The sequence below is a fragment of the Lagenorhynchus albirostris genome, chromosome 3, assembly GCF_949774975.1.
Source record: "Lagenorhynchus albirostris chromosome 3, mLagAlb1.1, whole genome shotgun sequence".
Taxonomy (NCBI): Eukaryota; Metazoa; Chordata; class Mammalia; order Artiodactyla; family Delphinidae; genus Lagenorhynchus; species Lagenorhynchus albirostris.
The window spans coordinates 155766394-155780924 of NC_083097.1; the positions used below are offsets into that span (position 1 = coordinate 155766394).

At 50.4% G+C, this 14531-nt stretch overlaps 1 protein-coding gene across 3 annotated transcripts in view; it reads left to right on the top strand.

Annotated features, from left to right (window-relative positions):
• Positions 1 to 14531, top strand: part of IBA57 (iron-sulfur cluster assembly factor IBA57) — a 64355-nt gene continuing 49824 nt past the window's right edge. The window contains exons 1-4 of one of the 3 annotated variants that reach the window (XM_060146598.1): positions 1 to 195; positions 322 to 418; positions 10433 to 10776; positions 11214 to 11456. In XM_060146598.1, the coding sequence (XP_060002581.1) occupies positions 78 to 195; positions 322 to 418; positions 10433 to 10776; positions 11214 to 11456 (802 nt within the window). In that variant the 5' untranslated portion in view covers positions 1 to 77. Of the gene's footprint in view, positions 419 to 10432; positions 10777 to 11213; positions 12612 to 14531 lie in introns of those variants that run through there. The other 2 variants (XM_060146595.1, XM_060146596.1) reach the window with 2 other exon arrangements.

Genomic DNA, 14531 nt, shown 5'->3' on the forward strand with positions numbered 1-14531 from the left:
AAGGTGCTGTGGCGCGCGCCCGCCCGCTCGCGCCGCCGCCCGGGCCGTCCCTTCCCGCCGCCTCACTGCGCCCCAAGATGGCGGCCGCAGCGCTGCTCCGGGGTGCAGCTCCAGGGCGCGGCGGCCGGGCCTGGAGCTGGCGGCTGCGCGCTGCCCCGAGGCGTCGCCTGGGCCACAACTCCTGCTGTCTGCGTGGTGAGTCCGCGGGCAGCGCGGCGTGGACCTGCTTCCTACTGGACGAGCGCGCCCTGGTGCGCGTGCGTGGGCCGGACTCTGCGCCCTTTCTCCTGGGTCTGCTGACCAATGAGCTGCCGCTTCCAGGTCCTGCGGCCGGCGAGGCTTCAACTTCGGCGCGTTCGGGCTACGCCCACTTTCTCAACGTCCAGGGACGCACCCTCTATGACGTCATTCTCTACGGGTGAGAGCGGGTTGGGGCACAGGCTCCGGGGGACCGAGGTAGGGGAGGGGGTATCACCCAGGGGAAGGGCACCCAGGAGCGGGCATGAGAAGGCTTGGAGGATGGGCTTCCATGGAGAGCTCTCAGGGGAGGGGTAGGCACCGGGGAGGGGCGGACCGGGGGCGGAACTAAGGACACCCAGAGGCAGGGCACCTAGAGGAGGGCTACCAATGGCCCAGGACGGACATCCAGGAGAGGACATGCAGGACAGGGCATCCAGGGGAAGGGACACCTGGGAACCTGTGCATGGGGGGGCCGAGGTGGGCCTCCAAGGGAGGGCACCTGAGGATGGGAAGCGCGACCAGGGTAGGGAACTTGGGGACCCGCACACAGGGTGGGCTGGGGATGGGCACCTGGGGGAGGGCACCAGGGCAGGGCAGCCATAGGTGAGCTGGAGCCTGCACCCAGGGATGGGCCAGTGACACTCACCAATGGGAGGGCCTGGGCGTCCCTGCGCCTGGCCTCTGATCCTGCTCAGACCCACTGCACGGAGAAGGGGTCGTGGCACCTGGAGCCACACTGCAGGGAGCAGTCTCTGCGCGACTGGCTTGTGCTACTACTTCCTGAGTTCTCCAGTGTACACATATTTCTGTCCAAAATCTCTCCGTATTCAGTGATTATTAGCGTTTGGTGTTTTACATCAGTCAGTGCTGATTTTATCATGACTTTCTGTGATGGTCACCAGGACAAGCCAAGTCAGTGGCCTTTAGAGCTATAGAGCTTTCGGTTTTCACTTGCTTAGCTTTCTCAGACTTTCTCAGAGGTTCTTCTAGAAACTGTCATGCAGTTGCAGGTCGTTGCTCTGCCTGAAACTGCCCTGGAAACTCCAGTGTCCCTCTTCTATTGTGGGTTCTTGTCTGCATCTTCCTCAGTGCCTGCCTGCTGGAGGAGTATGTTCTTTAGTGCCTTGTTGAGAGGTAGGATACTTCAGGTGGACCTTTGACTCCTTCAAATGGTTTTACCTGATAGCTTGGCTGGGCATAAAATTCTAGGCTGAAAATCGTCCCTGAAAACACTGAAGCCACAACTGGCATTGCTGTCAAGAAGCCTGGTGCCTTTTTATTTTTGAGCCTTTGTGTGTGACTGCTTTTTCTCTGGACACTCTTCGGGGCTCTTTTTCATCCTGATGTCTTGAAGTGTTATGACGATGTGTTGTATTTTGGGTCTACTTTCACGTCATGTTGCTGGGCACTTGGTGGGCTGTATGACTCTGGAACAGGACTCAGTAAAGTATGACCCTTGGGCAGATCCAGCTCACTCTCTGTTTTCATAAGTAAAGTTTGGTTGGAATGCTGCATGCCCATTGTGTGGCTATACTGTGTGGCTACTTTGATTTTCCAATGGCAAAAGTATAATTAGTAATATAATAATGTGGTAGAGACCGTGTGGCCGCAAACCTAAATTATTTACAGTCTGGTTCTTTACAGAAAAGGTTTGTTGTCATTATCTGTTTTATGTAATTATTACCTTCCCAGTAGTTGCTTTAATCTCTTTTAGAAACTGTGTTCTTTGATTATCTTAAACCCTCTGTGTCAGTAATTTTCAGTTACTCTATCAGTGTTGTAATGATGTTGTTTTGGTCCCCAAATTTTCTTCCTTGAGTCTCCAGTCTGCCTTTACATCTTTATGCCTTTGCATTCTTGTTATAATGAATTTTATATCCTCGTAAGTCACTCTACAGTGTAAAATTTTTTTGTTTCTAGGGTTTTTTTTCTCTTCATACTTTTCCTCAGGTCTGAAGCGTTTTTGCTTAGCTGCTGGGCCAGCAGTTCTTGTCACCAAGCATGTATGTGGTGGCTCTCTCCACACATTGTGGATGCCCTGATTTGTCCTATAGAGGAGTTTGTTTTTCTCTCTCTTGTTAATTCCTGAGAATGGGGTATCTCAGTGCCACTTGCTGTCTGTGTGCTAAGGGAATTGGAGTGCACTGTGATGATGCCCCATGACCCCAGGTGCTCTTCTGAGATTCCAACTCAAAGTCCTTTGTGGGGAGTGCCGCCCCGAGGGATGGGGTGGGGTCTTCATTCCATCAGAAAGAGACAGCCTGAGTTAGTGGCCCCACTTCTCCTGAGCAGTTAGAGGAGAGAAGATATGAGAACACTCCCTCAGATGGCTGCTCTTGGGCCTGGGGGCTTGGTAAACAATGTCCAGATTTCTGTCTCCCAGTTCTGCTCAGGGGCATGGGGTGCCAAGCCTGCTGGCCTTCCACCCCATCGCTATGCCTTTGTTCTGGTCTGATGCCTGCTGTTAGTTCATGGGATGTGATCCTTCCCCTCCTGGTTGCTCTTGGCCCTTTACCTACATCTGATCTCACTGAGGTCTGCTTTCTGGGGGAGAGGGACACACCGGCAACTGGCTGTCCCGCCTGGGAGCCTGGGACCTTCCTGTTTTCTTTGTGCTTGCTCTCTGCCTGGTGTTTTCTCTGCACCCTCTCTCTGGAATTTTTCTTTTTCTTTTTTTTTGGCCAACTGCGCAGCTTGCGGGACTTCAGTTCCCAGACCGGGGATTGAACTCAGGCCACGGCAGTGAAAGCCTGGAATCCTAACCACTAGACCACCAGGGAACTCCCTGGAATTTTTCATTTAAACTGTCACGCTTCTAGTTTCCCATCCTTGAGTTGTTCCTTCCTCAGTGCACCCTGGTCCGGATGTAGAAGCATCTCTCAGACAAAGCTTTAGCTTTTTGTTTTTGTCTTTTTTTAACAGATCTTTATTGGAGTACAGTTGCTTCACAATACTGTGTTAGTTTATGTTGTACAACAAAGTGAATCAGCCATATGCATACATATGTCCCCATATCCCCTCCCTCTTGAGTCTCCCTCCCATCCTCCCTATCCCACCCCTCTAGGTCATCGCAAAGCACCGAGCTGATCTCCCTGTGCTATGCTGCTGCTTCCCTCTAGCTAACTATTTTATATTTGGTAGTGTATATATGTCGATGCTACTCTACTTCGCCCCAGCTTCCCCCTCCCCGCTCTGTGTTCTCAAGCCCATTCTCTATGTCTATGTCTTTATTCCTGCCCTGCCACTAGGTTCATCAGTTCCATTTTTTTTGATTCCATATATATGTGTTAGCATACGGTATTTTTCTCTTTCTGACTTCACTCTGTATGACAGACTCTAGGTCCATCCACCTCACTACAGATAACTCAATTTCGTTTCTTTTTATGGCTGAGTAATATTCCATTGTATATATGTGCCACATCTTCTTTATCCGTTCATCTGTCAGTGAACATTTAGGTTGCTTCCATGTCCTGGCTATTGTAAGTAGTGCTGCAATGAACATTGTGGTATATGTCTCTTTTTGAATTATGGTTTTCTCAGGGTATATGCCCAGTAGTGGGATTGCTGGGTCAAACGGTAGTTCTATTTTTAGTTTTTTACAGAACCTCCAACCGTTCTCCATAGCAGTTGTATCAATTTACATTCCTACCAACAAGCTTTTTGTTTTTAGAGTAGACTTTATAGGGAGTTCCCTGTTGGCCTAGTGGTTAGGATTCCAAACTTTCACTGACGTGGCCTGGGTTCAATCTCTAGTCAGGGAACTGAGATCCTGCAAGCCATGTGGTGTGGCCAAAAAAATAAAGAAAAAGTAGACTTTTTAGACGAATTTTAGGTTCATAGCAAAATTTAGGGGAATGTACAGAGACTTCTTATATACTCTCTGCCCCCACACATGCATAGTCTCCCCCGTTATCAACCTCTTCCTCCAAAGTAGTATGTTATTTACAATCGACGAGCCTGCATTAACACCAAAATTACTCAGAGTCCTTAATTCACATTAGGTTTCACTGCTGGTTCTGGACAAATTGGACAAATGTATAATAATGTGTATGTACTATTATAATATATATGGTAGTTTCACTACCCCTAAATATCCTCTGTGCTCTACCTATTCAACCCTCCCTTCCTCCTAACTCCTCACAACCACTGAAAGGATCTTTTTGGATCTGGAACTGTCTCTATAGTTTCACTTTTTCCAGAATGTCACGTAGTTGGAATCATAGAGTATGCAGCCTTTTCAGATTGACTTCTTTCACTTAATGATATATATTTGTGTCCTCCATGTCTTTTCAGGGCTTGATAGCTCATTTTAGTGTTGAATAATAGTCCAGAGTATGCAGCCTTTTCAGATTGACTTCTTTCACTTAGTAATATACATTTAAGTGTCCTCCATGTCTTTTCAGGGCTTGATAGCTCATTTTAGTGTTGAATAATAGTCCATTGTTTGGATGTACCAGTTTATGTATCCATCTACTGAAGGACTTCAGCAGTTGCTTCCATATTGTTGCAATTATGAATAAAGGTGCTATAAACATCTGTGTACAGGTTTCTGTGTGGCGGTTAGTTTTCATCTCCTTTTAGGTAAATACCAGGGAGTGTGATTGCTGGATTGTAAGGTAAGAATATGTGTAGTTTTGTAGGAAACCACCAAAATATCTTCCAAAGTAGCTGTATGATTTTGCATTCCCACCAGCAATGAATGAAGACTTTCCGTTGCTCCATAACCTCACCAGCATTTGGTGGTGTCAGTGTTCTGGATTTTGATCATTCTAATAGGTGTGTAATGGTAGCTTGTTGTTTTTTTAATTTGCTTTTCCCCGATGACATATGACATGGAGCATCGTTTCATACGCTGTTTGCCACCTATCTTTGGGGAGGTGTGTGTTGAGGTCTTTGGCCCATTTTTAATCAGGTTGTTTCCTTATTTGAGTTGTAAGTGCTTTTGTATATTTTGAGTGACAGTCCTTTGTCAGATGTGACTTTTCAAACCTTTTCTCCCAGTCTGTGGCTTGACTCCTCACCCTCTCAGCTGAGGCTTTGTGGTTTGTTTGTTTTATTTAGCGATACGCGGGCCTCTCACTGTTGTGGTCTCTCCCGTTGCGGAGCACAGGCTCCGGACGCGCGGGCTTGGCGGCCATGGCTCACGGGCACAGCCGCTCCGCGGCATGTGGGGTCTTCCCGGACCGGGGCACGAACCCGTGTCCCCTGCATCGGCAGGCGGACTCTCAACCACTGCGCCACCAGGGAAGCCCGAGGCTTTGTGTTTGGAAAGTCTTTCCTCATTCTGACCATGTGTTTGTTTGCTGGGCCTCTGTCTTCACGATGGAGGCCTTAAGTGCTGGCTGCAGAGGAGATGCTCCAGGTTTTGCTCCTGGGCTGCTCTGGCTTTTGTGGGACACACTGAAGTCTCTGTCTGCGGGTTTCTGGGGGGTGTCTCTGGGGACCATCCCACCGGGGTTGCCTGGTGAGGATTCGGATGGTCCACTGCTCCCTTGTTTCTCTCCATGCCTGGTTCCCCTTGGGCTCATCTCAGCTGGCTCCATGCTGAGTCTGGTCTCGGCAGCTTCCTGGTATGTGTGTACCCAGCAGAGGGAAGGTGGGCAGTGGGGCTAGTGCATCTCTGCCCAGGACCTCATGGTTCCTATGGCAACCCCACTGAGCCTCCATTTAACCCACGTCTCTTCTGCCCTCCAGCTGTGGCCATGATCTGTGGGCCCCTGGATTGTCCGCTTCCTGCCTTGTGGGGAGCGTGTAGGGCTCCATATACCCAGTGCCCCATGGGCACGCTGTAGGCTGTTCCCTTAGGCGGCTTGGAGTATGCCAGCCTGACAGGGTCCTCCGTGTACAGTCCTGCAGCAGTCCAAGGCCCCTGGTGAGTGCCGCCACTCCTTGACAGGCATTTGGGTCTGGTCTCTGTGCACCTGTGTGTCCCTTACCTGCTAGCCCCCTTGTGCCCCATGCCTGCCCATGCCTCATGACCTGGTACCTGCAGTGCCCCTGAGGGGATCTGTTTATGTGTGAAGACCCTGGCCCTGGGCAGAGCTGGGTCCAGGGCTGCACTCGAGGCGTGAGGTCTCTGTGTTTATGGGGGTGGTGGGTACCGGGGTGTCAGGTACTGTGCAGGGCATTGGGCTGCTGGAGGAGGGCACTCTGGGCATTCTGGATGAGGAGTTAGGTGGGCTTGACCCTCCCTTTTTGGGTTTTCACACAGCCTGCGTCCTGGGCAGGAGGGTGGGTGAGGATGGACACCTGGGATTGCACTGCCACCACATGCCATATCCAGGTCCTGCCCGCCAGGCCGTCTGGGGAGGCTGCAGGTGCCCCTCGACCTTCCTTTTCCTGCTGCTGCGGTTGTGCCGCTAGGAGGGGCTTCCAGGCTTAGCAAATAAAATTGTGGGTCGCCCAGCTAAATTTCAAACAGACACGGGTGACTTTTTAGGGGGTGACCTGTGCAGTGTTTGGGAAATACATATACTAAAGACATTACACTGTTTTCTGACATTGAAATTTGACTGGACATCCTGTGTTTTATCTGGCAGCTCTGCTCAGGGGCACTTGGCGACGTCTGGGGATATTTGTGGTTGTCATTCAGGCGTGGATGCTCCTTGCATATAGTGGCCTGGGCCCAGGGGTGCTCTCAGCGCTCAGCAGTGCCCAGGATGGCCCCACAGACAGTGCTCCAGCCCACACATTGGCCATGCCAGCCAAGAAAGCTGCCCTGAGCATAGGCTCACCCTACTTCACCCCTTCTTCTTCTGACCTGTCCCCTGTTACTCAACTGCAGCAGGGGCAGCAGACAGTCTGATTTGGGGTGGTGGGGAGCAGGGGTGCATTGCAGCTTTGTTGGTCCTCAGGGGCTGAATGGCACATGGCCATTTGCACAGGTAGCTCAGAAAGTGTCTGAGCCCAGAACCTGGCCCTGCCCCACCCAATTTGTCCTGAACCCCGTGGAACATCCGCCCCATGAGTGAGATGGGGGCATCAACCTGGGGCCTGTCTACTCCGGCATCCTGGTGGTCCCTTCACCAGCCCTTCTCAGGGCCCTCCCCATGCTGGGCCTCCTCCCTCCTTGGGTATGGCTTTACCCTCATTTCTCCCTCTTCCCTCCAAGGTTTACTCTCCCCTACAACCTCACATTCTGTCCACCCATGCCCAATTCCTCCCCTTGCCAGTATTTCATACTGTTTCTGTCTGCTTCCTTTATCGGAGATTAAAAAAATAAAAATGTATGTAAATTGATACAGCCACTGTGGAGAACAGTATGGAGGTTCCTTAAAAAACTACAAATAGAACTACCATATGACCCAGCAATCCCACTACTGGGCATATACCCTGAGAAAACCATAATTCAAAAAGAGTCACGTACCAAAATGTTCATTGCAGCTCTATTTACAATAGCCCGGAGATGGAAACAACCTAAGTGTCCATCATCGGATGAATGGATAAAGAAGATGTGGCACATATATGCAATGGAATATTACTCAGCCATAAAAAGAAACGAAATTGAGCTATTTGTAATGAGGTGGATAGACCTAGAGTCTGTCATACAGAGCAAAATAAATCAGAAAGACAAATACTGTATGCTAACACATATATATGGAATTTAAGAAAAAAAATGTCATGAAGAACCTAGGGGTAAGACAGGAATAAAGACACAGACCTTCTAGAGAATGGACTTGAGGATATGGGGAGGCGGAAGGGTAAGCTGTGACAGAGCGAGAGAGTGGCATGGACGTATATACACTACCAAACGTAAGGTAGATAGCTAGTGGGAAGCAGCCGCACAGCACAGGGAGATCAGCTCAGTGCTTTGTGACCCCCTGGAGGGGTGGGATAGGGAGGGTGGGAGGGAGGGAGACGCAAGAGGGAAGAGATATGGGAACATATGTATATGTATAACTGATTCACTTTGTTATAAAGCAGAAACTCACACACCGTTGTAAAGCGATTATACTCCAATAAAGATGTAATAAATAAATAAATAAATAAAAAATAAAAATGTACCTGCACATGGTTAAAAAACCTAATAACATTAAAAGGCTTTTGATGAAAATTGACCGGCTGCTGTCTTCCTTCTCACCGGCATGGACCAATCTTCTCCAGAGGCATCTCCTTTTTCTTCTTTCTTTTTAACTTTTTATTTCGAAATAATTATAGATTTACAGTAAGCCACAAAAAAATGAACAGGGATGTCCCATATACCCTTCACCCAGTTCCTGCAGTAGCATCATCTTGCCTCCTATAGTCCAGGGTCACAATTGGGACGGACATGGGCCAGCCACAGGGCACCCTCAGGTTCTCCCAGATTTCCACATGCTCTCATGCATGCAGCTCTGATTTGATCACACATGTAGACCTGTGTAACCTCGATCAAGACAGAGCTGCTCCATTACCATCAAGCTCCCTTCCGCCCTCTGTGGGCATACTGCCCTTCTCATCCCCTTATCCCCGAGCATAAAGATGCTCGCTCTCCATGTTTATGATCATGTCATTTCAGGAATATCGTACAAACGGAGTCTTCTGAGATTGGATTTCACTCACCTTGATGCCCTTTGGCTTCATCAGTAGCCTGTTCCTTTTCCCTGCTGAGTAGTATTCCATTGAGGGAATGGACCACAGTTTGTTTAACCATTCACCAACTGAAGAATATTTTGGTTTCATTTCTTGGCTGTTAAGAATAAAACTGCCTCTAACGTTCATGCACAGGTCTTATGTGAACACCTGGGGTGTTTTCTGGGATAAATACCCAGGAGTACAATGGCTGGGTTGTGTGGCAGCTGCATGTTTAGTTTTATAAAGGACTGCAAACCATTCTCCAGAATGTCTGTTCCATTTGCGTCCCCACCAGCAAGGCTGAATGATCCAGCTTCTCTGCATCCTCACTGCCTTGGATGTTCTTATTTCTGATAGTTGTGCCGTGGTATCTCATCGTGGTTTTAATTTGCCTTTGTTTCATGATAAGTGACTTTGAACTTCTTTCCATGTGGTTATCTGAGGCAGCGCCTCTGAACTCTTCTGTTTTTTTCTGGCATTTTAATTCCATCCGTAAATGATCCTTTTTCCACCCCTCAGCTGATCTCATTTTTGACCTTCTTTGAGGACTGTTTGGAAGGTGAGGTGCTAACCTGACTTGCTGCTACAGCCTGCTGTGTTCCACATGGTTGTCCCTGTCCTTATTGGACCCGTGGCTGATAGTTTTATGCATGGACATGACAGGGTTTGTGCTGTAAGGTGAACTCACCAAGCAAGCCTCTGTAGCTCCTTCCTCGGGGGGTGACTGGCTGCTCCAGGGCAGCAGTTAACCCTTTCCTGCCTGGGGAGGGGGTTGGGGGCACAGCTGATGGGTTCTGGAGGAGGGGTCTGGGGTACCAGCTGATGACCTTTCTGTCTTATACGTGCTCCTGGAAGGTCTTACCCGCTTCTGTGTCTCAGCTCCCACCCAGCTGTGGGTCCTTGCTCAAGCCACATCTATAACCAGGACTCCAGCCATGTACTCTGGGTCCTGGATGTCTCCACTTAGGGCCCCTCCACCATGTCTGATGGTGCACTGGTCTCTCCTCTGTGCTCATCTGTCTGTAAGGGCCCCATCATCCATCCGTCAATGACAACAGGATCTGGGGTCATTCCGGTGGATGTGGGCTGCCTGAAGTGAGGGTTAGGATGGTTCTGGAGCCCTGATCAGGTTGCGGAGCTTCCCTAGGGGAGGTGGGCGGTGGGCATGGGTAGGGTGTGGTTTCACCACGCATCTCACCTGCGTCAGCTGTCTGCCGTCCTCCCAGCTCTTCCTGCCTGCCCACATCCCTCCTGAAATCCACGGTGTGCCCTGCCTTAGGACCCTTGGCTTCTCAGTGGCTTCTCAGGGCTGGAGGAGACAAATCCTGGACTTCAGTGTGGCCGTCTGTGCCTTTCCGCCTCACCTTGCGCACCAGACACCACTGTGGTCCCAGGGCCCTGCTTCCCACCTGTTGGGCCAAGCCCTCTCCTCCACCTGCCAGACTGTTTCTTGGGGTTTCCTCCCTGGGCAGGGAGGGGTGGTGCCATGAGGTCTCCAGCACGTGGCTGTGCTGTGCAGTTTTAATAGGTGGTCCGAGGTGCACTTGGGAGGCACAGCCACGTACGGCCGCGGCCTGACTCCATGCACTTCCCACGGTGTGCCGTGCCCGCCCCCATGCACCCCTTCCTCTCCCCGCAGGCTCCCTGAGGGCTCCCACGAGCAGCCTACTTTCCTCCTGGAGTGTGACAGCTCAGTGCTGGATGCGCTGCAGAGGCACCTGGTGCTGCACAAGATCCGGCGGAAGGTCACCGTGGAGCCATGCCCCGAGCTGCGGGTGTGGGCCGTGCTGCCCTGTGCCCCTGAGGAGGCCGGCAGGGCTGTGCTACTTCAGGAGAAGGCCAAGTGCACCACCATCCTCACCCGTGATCCCCGGACTGCTCGCATGGGCTGGCGGCTCCTCTCCCAGGATGAGGGCTCAGCCCTGGTGCTTGGGGGCCGTCTTGGGGACCTCCAGGATTATCACCGACACCGGTACCAGCAAGGTATGGACATGGGGTTGGACCTGGGGAAGGGTCGGGGGTAGAGGAGTGGTGCTGGATGGGGGCGGGGGAAGGACAGGGTGGGATGGGAAGGGACCGGAGGGGTGTGACACAGAGCCCTGGGGAAACTGTGTGGTGAGCCCAGGCACTGGGAGGAGCCAGGGGAGAGAGCAGAGATCCGGGGTCAGGGGTAGGGTCGACTTCTTTAGTGGGTAGTATTGAGGGCCAGACCAAGGTGCTCACCCAGGGACCAGAGCGGGGGGCTGGAGTAGGGCCCTGGAGGATGGGGAGGGACAAGAAGGGGTTCTAGGAGGGACCCGGAGGATTGTGGCGGGTCAGGTGGTGGGACTCCTACAGGCCAGTACCCCCGGCCACTCTTGATTGAGCCCCCAGCTCTGGAGGACACCTTCATCTCACCAAGCCTCTCCCTACCTCTACAGGCGTTCCCGAGGGGGTCCATGACCTGCCCCCAGGAGTAGCCCTACCGCTGGAGTCTAACCTGGCCTTCATGAATGGCGTCAGCTTCACCAAAGGCTGCTACATTGGCCAGGAGCTGACGGCTCGCACCCACCACATGGGTGTCATCCGAAAGCGCCTCTTCCCAGTACAGCTGTCAGGCCCCCTCCCTGTGGGCAGCATTGCCCCTGGCACCGCTGTGCTCACCAAGTCGGGGCAGGCAGCCGGCAAGTACAGGGCAGGCCTGGGGGACGTGGGTCTGGCTCTGTTGCGGTCTGAGAAAATCAAGGGTCCTCTCCACATCAGAAGCTCTGAGAGTGGCCTTGTGGCCCTAACTGCATCTGTGCCAGACTGGTGGCCCACATCCACTAAGTAGTCCTGGATGTCCCTGCAGTCCTGTACAAGGCCTCTGTTTATCTGCTGCACCCTGTAGGCCAGCCCCCACTTCCTAGGGTGGCCCCGTTGAAAGAATACCCCCTTGGAGGGTCCCCAAGTATACGTGGGCCTCCCAGAGCTGCAGGCATGGTGGGGCATGCTGCTGCAGCCCAGGTGTTCCCAGCCCATCACACTTCCTGTGGAGGGTCCTGTGCCGAGGCTGGCTGTCCTCTCGTGGTGGCTTTGTGGCTGGAGCATCAGGAGCCCTCCTGAGGACTGAGGGTGGGTAGAAGTGAGTCCTGCGCCTGCCTCTGTGCTGAGCAGAGGCCCAGCTTCCACCAGGCCCTGGATGAGATTCCGAACCATATAGATCTAGAGGTAGTTCATCCATCAGCCAAGGGCAGGATGCTCCAGGATGCCTCGGGACTGTCCGCACCCCTCTGAGCCTGCTTGGTCAGGCCTGGAAAGGAGGCTTCTTAGTGTCTGGGGTGGCTGAAGGGGCAAGTGGGCTCTGGGAATGGTCTTACCATGTTGGCTTGGGGGCATGTCTCAGGGTGGGAATCTCTTGGGGCCAGGTGGAGTGGCGGTGTCTGTGAGTGGAGGCACATGCACTGCTCACACCCACCTGAGCCCTCCAAGGTGTATCTCTGTGCTCAGGGGTGCCAGCTGGGGGAGCCCCAATACCATTTTATGCCAGGGTAGCGCATCTCCACAGCTTCGGCCCCACAACGGCATTGGCAGCCCCCTCTCCCCACCATAGCCCTCATGAGCTCAGGGGAGGAGTGGCTGCCCTGGGACGGCAGTGCCCAGGGTGCAGAGAGGAGTTTCTGCTTGGCTTACTTGCTGCTGTTTTCTGATGTAGTCATGTCTTCACAGTAAGGGGATGACTTACTTCCCCACTTTAAACCACTGACCTCCATTTTCCCACTGCAGTGTGAACCTCGTGGTTCCTGGGTGTCCTACCTGATGCCTCATAGTGGCTATTAAAGTGTGACGCACAACTGCCCCATGTGGAACTCTGTTTTTTTTTTTTTCCCCCCTTAACTTTATTTATTTATTTATTTAAAATTTTTATTGTAATATAGTTGATTTGCAATGTTGTGTTAGTTTCTGCTCTACAGCAATCAGTTTTACATACATCCACCCTTTTTGAGATTCTTTTTCCATATAGGTCATTACATAGTATTGAGGAGAGCTCCCTGTGCTATACAGTTGGTCCTTATTATCTATTTTATATATAGTAGTGTGGATATGTCAATCCCAATCTCCCAATTTATCTCTCCCCCACCCCTCCCCACTTCCCACCCTAGTAACCATAAGTTTGTTTTCTGCATCTGTGACTCTATTTCTGTTTTGTAAATAAGTTCATTTGTACCATTTTTTTAAGATTCCGCATGTAAGCGATATCATACGATATTTGTCTTTCTCTGTCTGACTTACTTCACTCAGCATGACAATCTCTAGGTACATCCATGTTGCTGCAAATGATATTATTTCATTCTTTTTTATGGCTGAGTAATATTCCATTGTATATATGTACACTTTTTTTAAAGATTTCAACAAATTTTTACAATATATATTGAGCACTAATTCCTGTACAGCTTATTCTTACTAGTTGGCATCCAGCTATTCCAATGTATTATGAACCAGTGAGCTGTCCATGTCTTTTAAAACAAGTCTCAACTGAAATCTCAGAACAATCACAGCAAAAGCCATGGAATAATGGAAGAATTAGATGTTTCCATCATAATTAAGACCAAGGCTCCATGATGGGCAGGAGAGAGCATTCAAGGATAAAAATCAAGTTTTCTACCTAGGTTAGACAGTAACTGAATTGGGATCTTAGAATTCCCAACTTTTATTTGGTGTAGTAATAAGATACAAAAAAGGCAGGGGCACCTTTTTTTCCTAAATGGAAACCTTCACCAAAAGAGGTTAGAAGACTTCAAGGCAAGTTCTTTCTCCAAAATGAGTAAATGACATCAGTTCTAATTCTTACTGAGGTTACAAACCAACCATCAGAATATTATTAACTCATGTCTAAGAGGGAAATTGGGAGGTAGGAAAAGGTAAGGCCTCAGCAGAGAAAGCAAGTTTTAAGTAGGGAGACAGCCAGCTTCTGCCCTGAAGTTATTGCTAGGTTGTAACTGAGCTGCATATATGTAGACCTGTTTCACAGAGGAATTGAGTAGCTGAATCCTTTGTTAATCTGGTAGGCACTGTAAACTGTAGTATTTACTGTCCAGCAGAAAGGTGAAAGATGATGTCTTTACAGGGAAATCTCTTGATTCCCCCAGTTTCTACAAAGGCTGTAGCCAAGAATCAAATCATCCAGGCCTTGGTATGATGTCAAGGTAGATGATCCAGTGTTCAGCTGACAACCACTTTATAAAATTATTTCACTCCCCCAAAAAGGGATTAGTGGTTGATGGAGAGAAAGCATTAAGCATGTCTGTACCAATAAACAGGTTCCCTTAGAGGTTTCCCACTGCTTTCCAAAGTCATGATTGGTTCTTCTAGTCTGAGAGATCTTGGCTGCAAGGGATGGGGATGACTGCCAAGGCCTTTAGGTGTTTAAGGGTTTGCATAGCTCATCCAGTGGTAACGGGGGCACATACAGCTTTTCTGATAGTACTTAGTATGTATGCTTGTGCTTGGCTAAGCTTCTCCAGCAAACTTAAGCTCTTCTAGTGGCGAAAAGACCCTAGGAGGGCTCAAAAACATCACCTACTCATTGTATGGCCCTTCCTAAAGGGCTTAGAGAATGCTTCTTCCTGACCCTCTATCAGTAGGCTGAGAAAGGAAATGGGAGTAGGGAGTCCCCACCAACCTGGGGAACTAAGACTTCTAGCTGTCTGCTCAAAGGCTGAATCCAGCATCATTCAGTACCTTCTGATACCTCTTAGGTGCTGTGTCTTGCATACTCA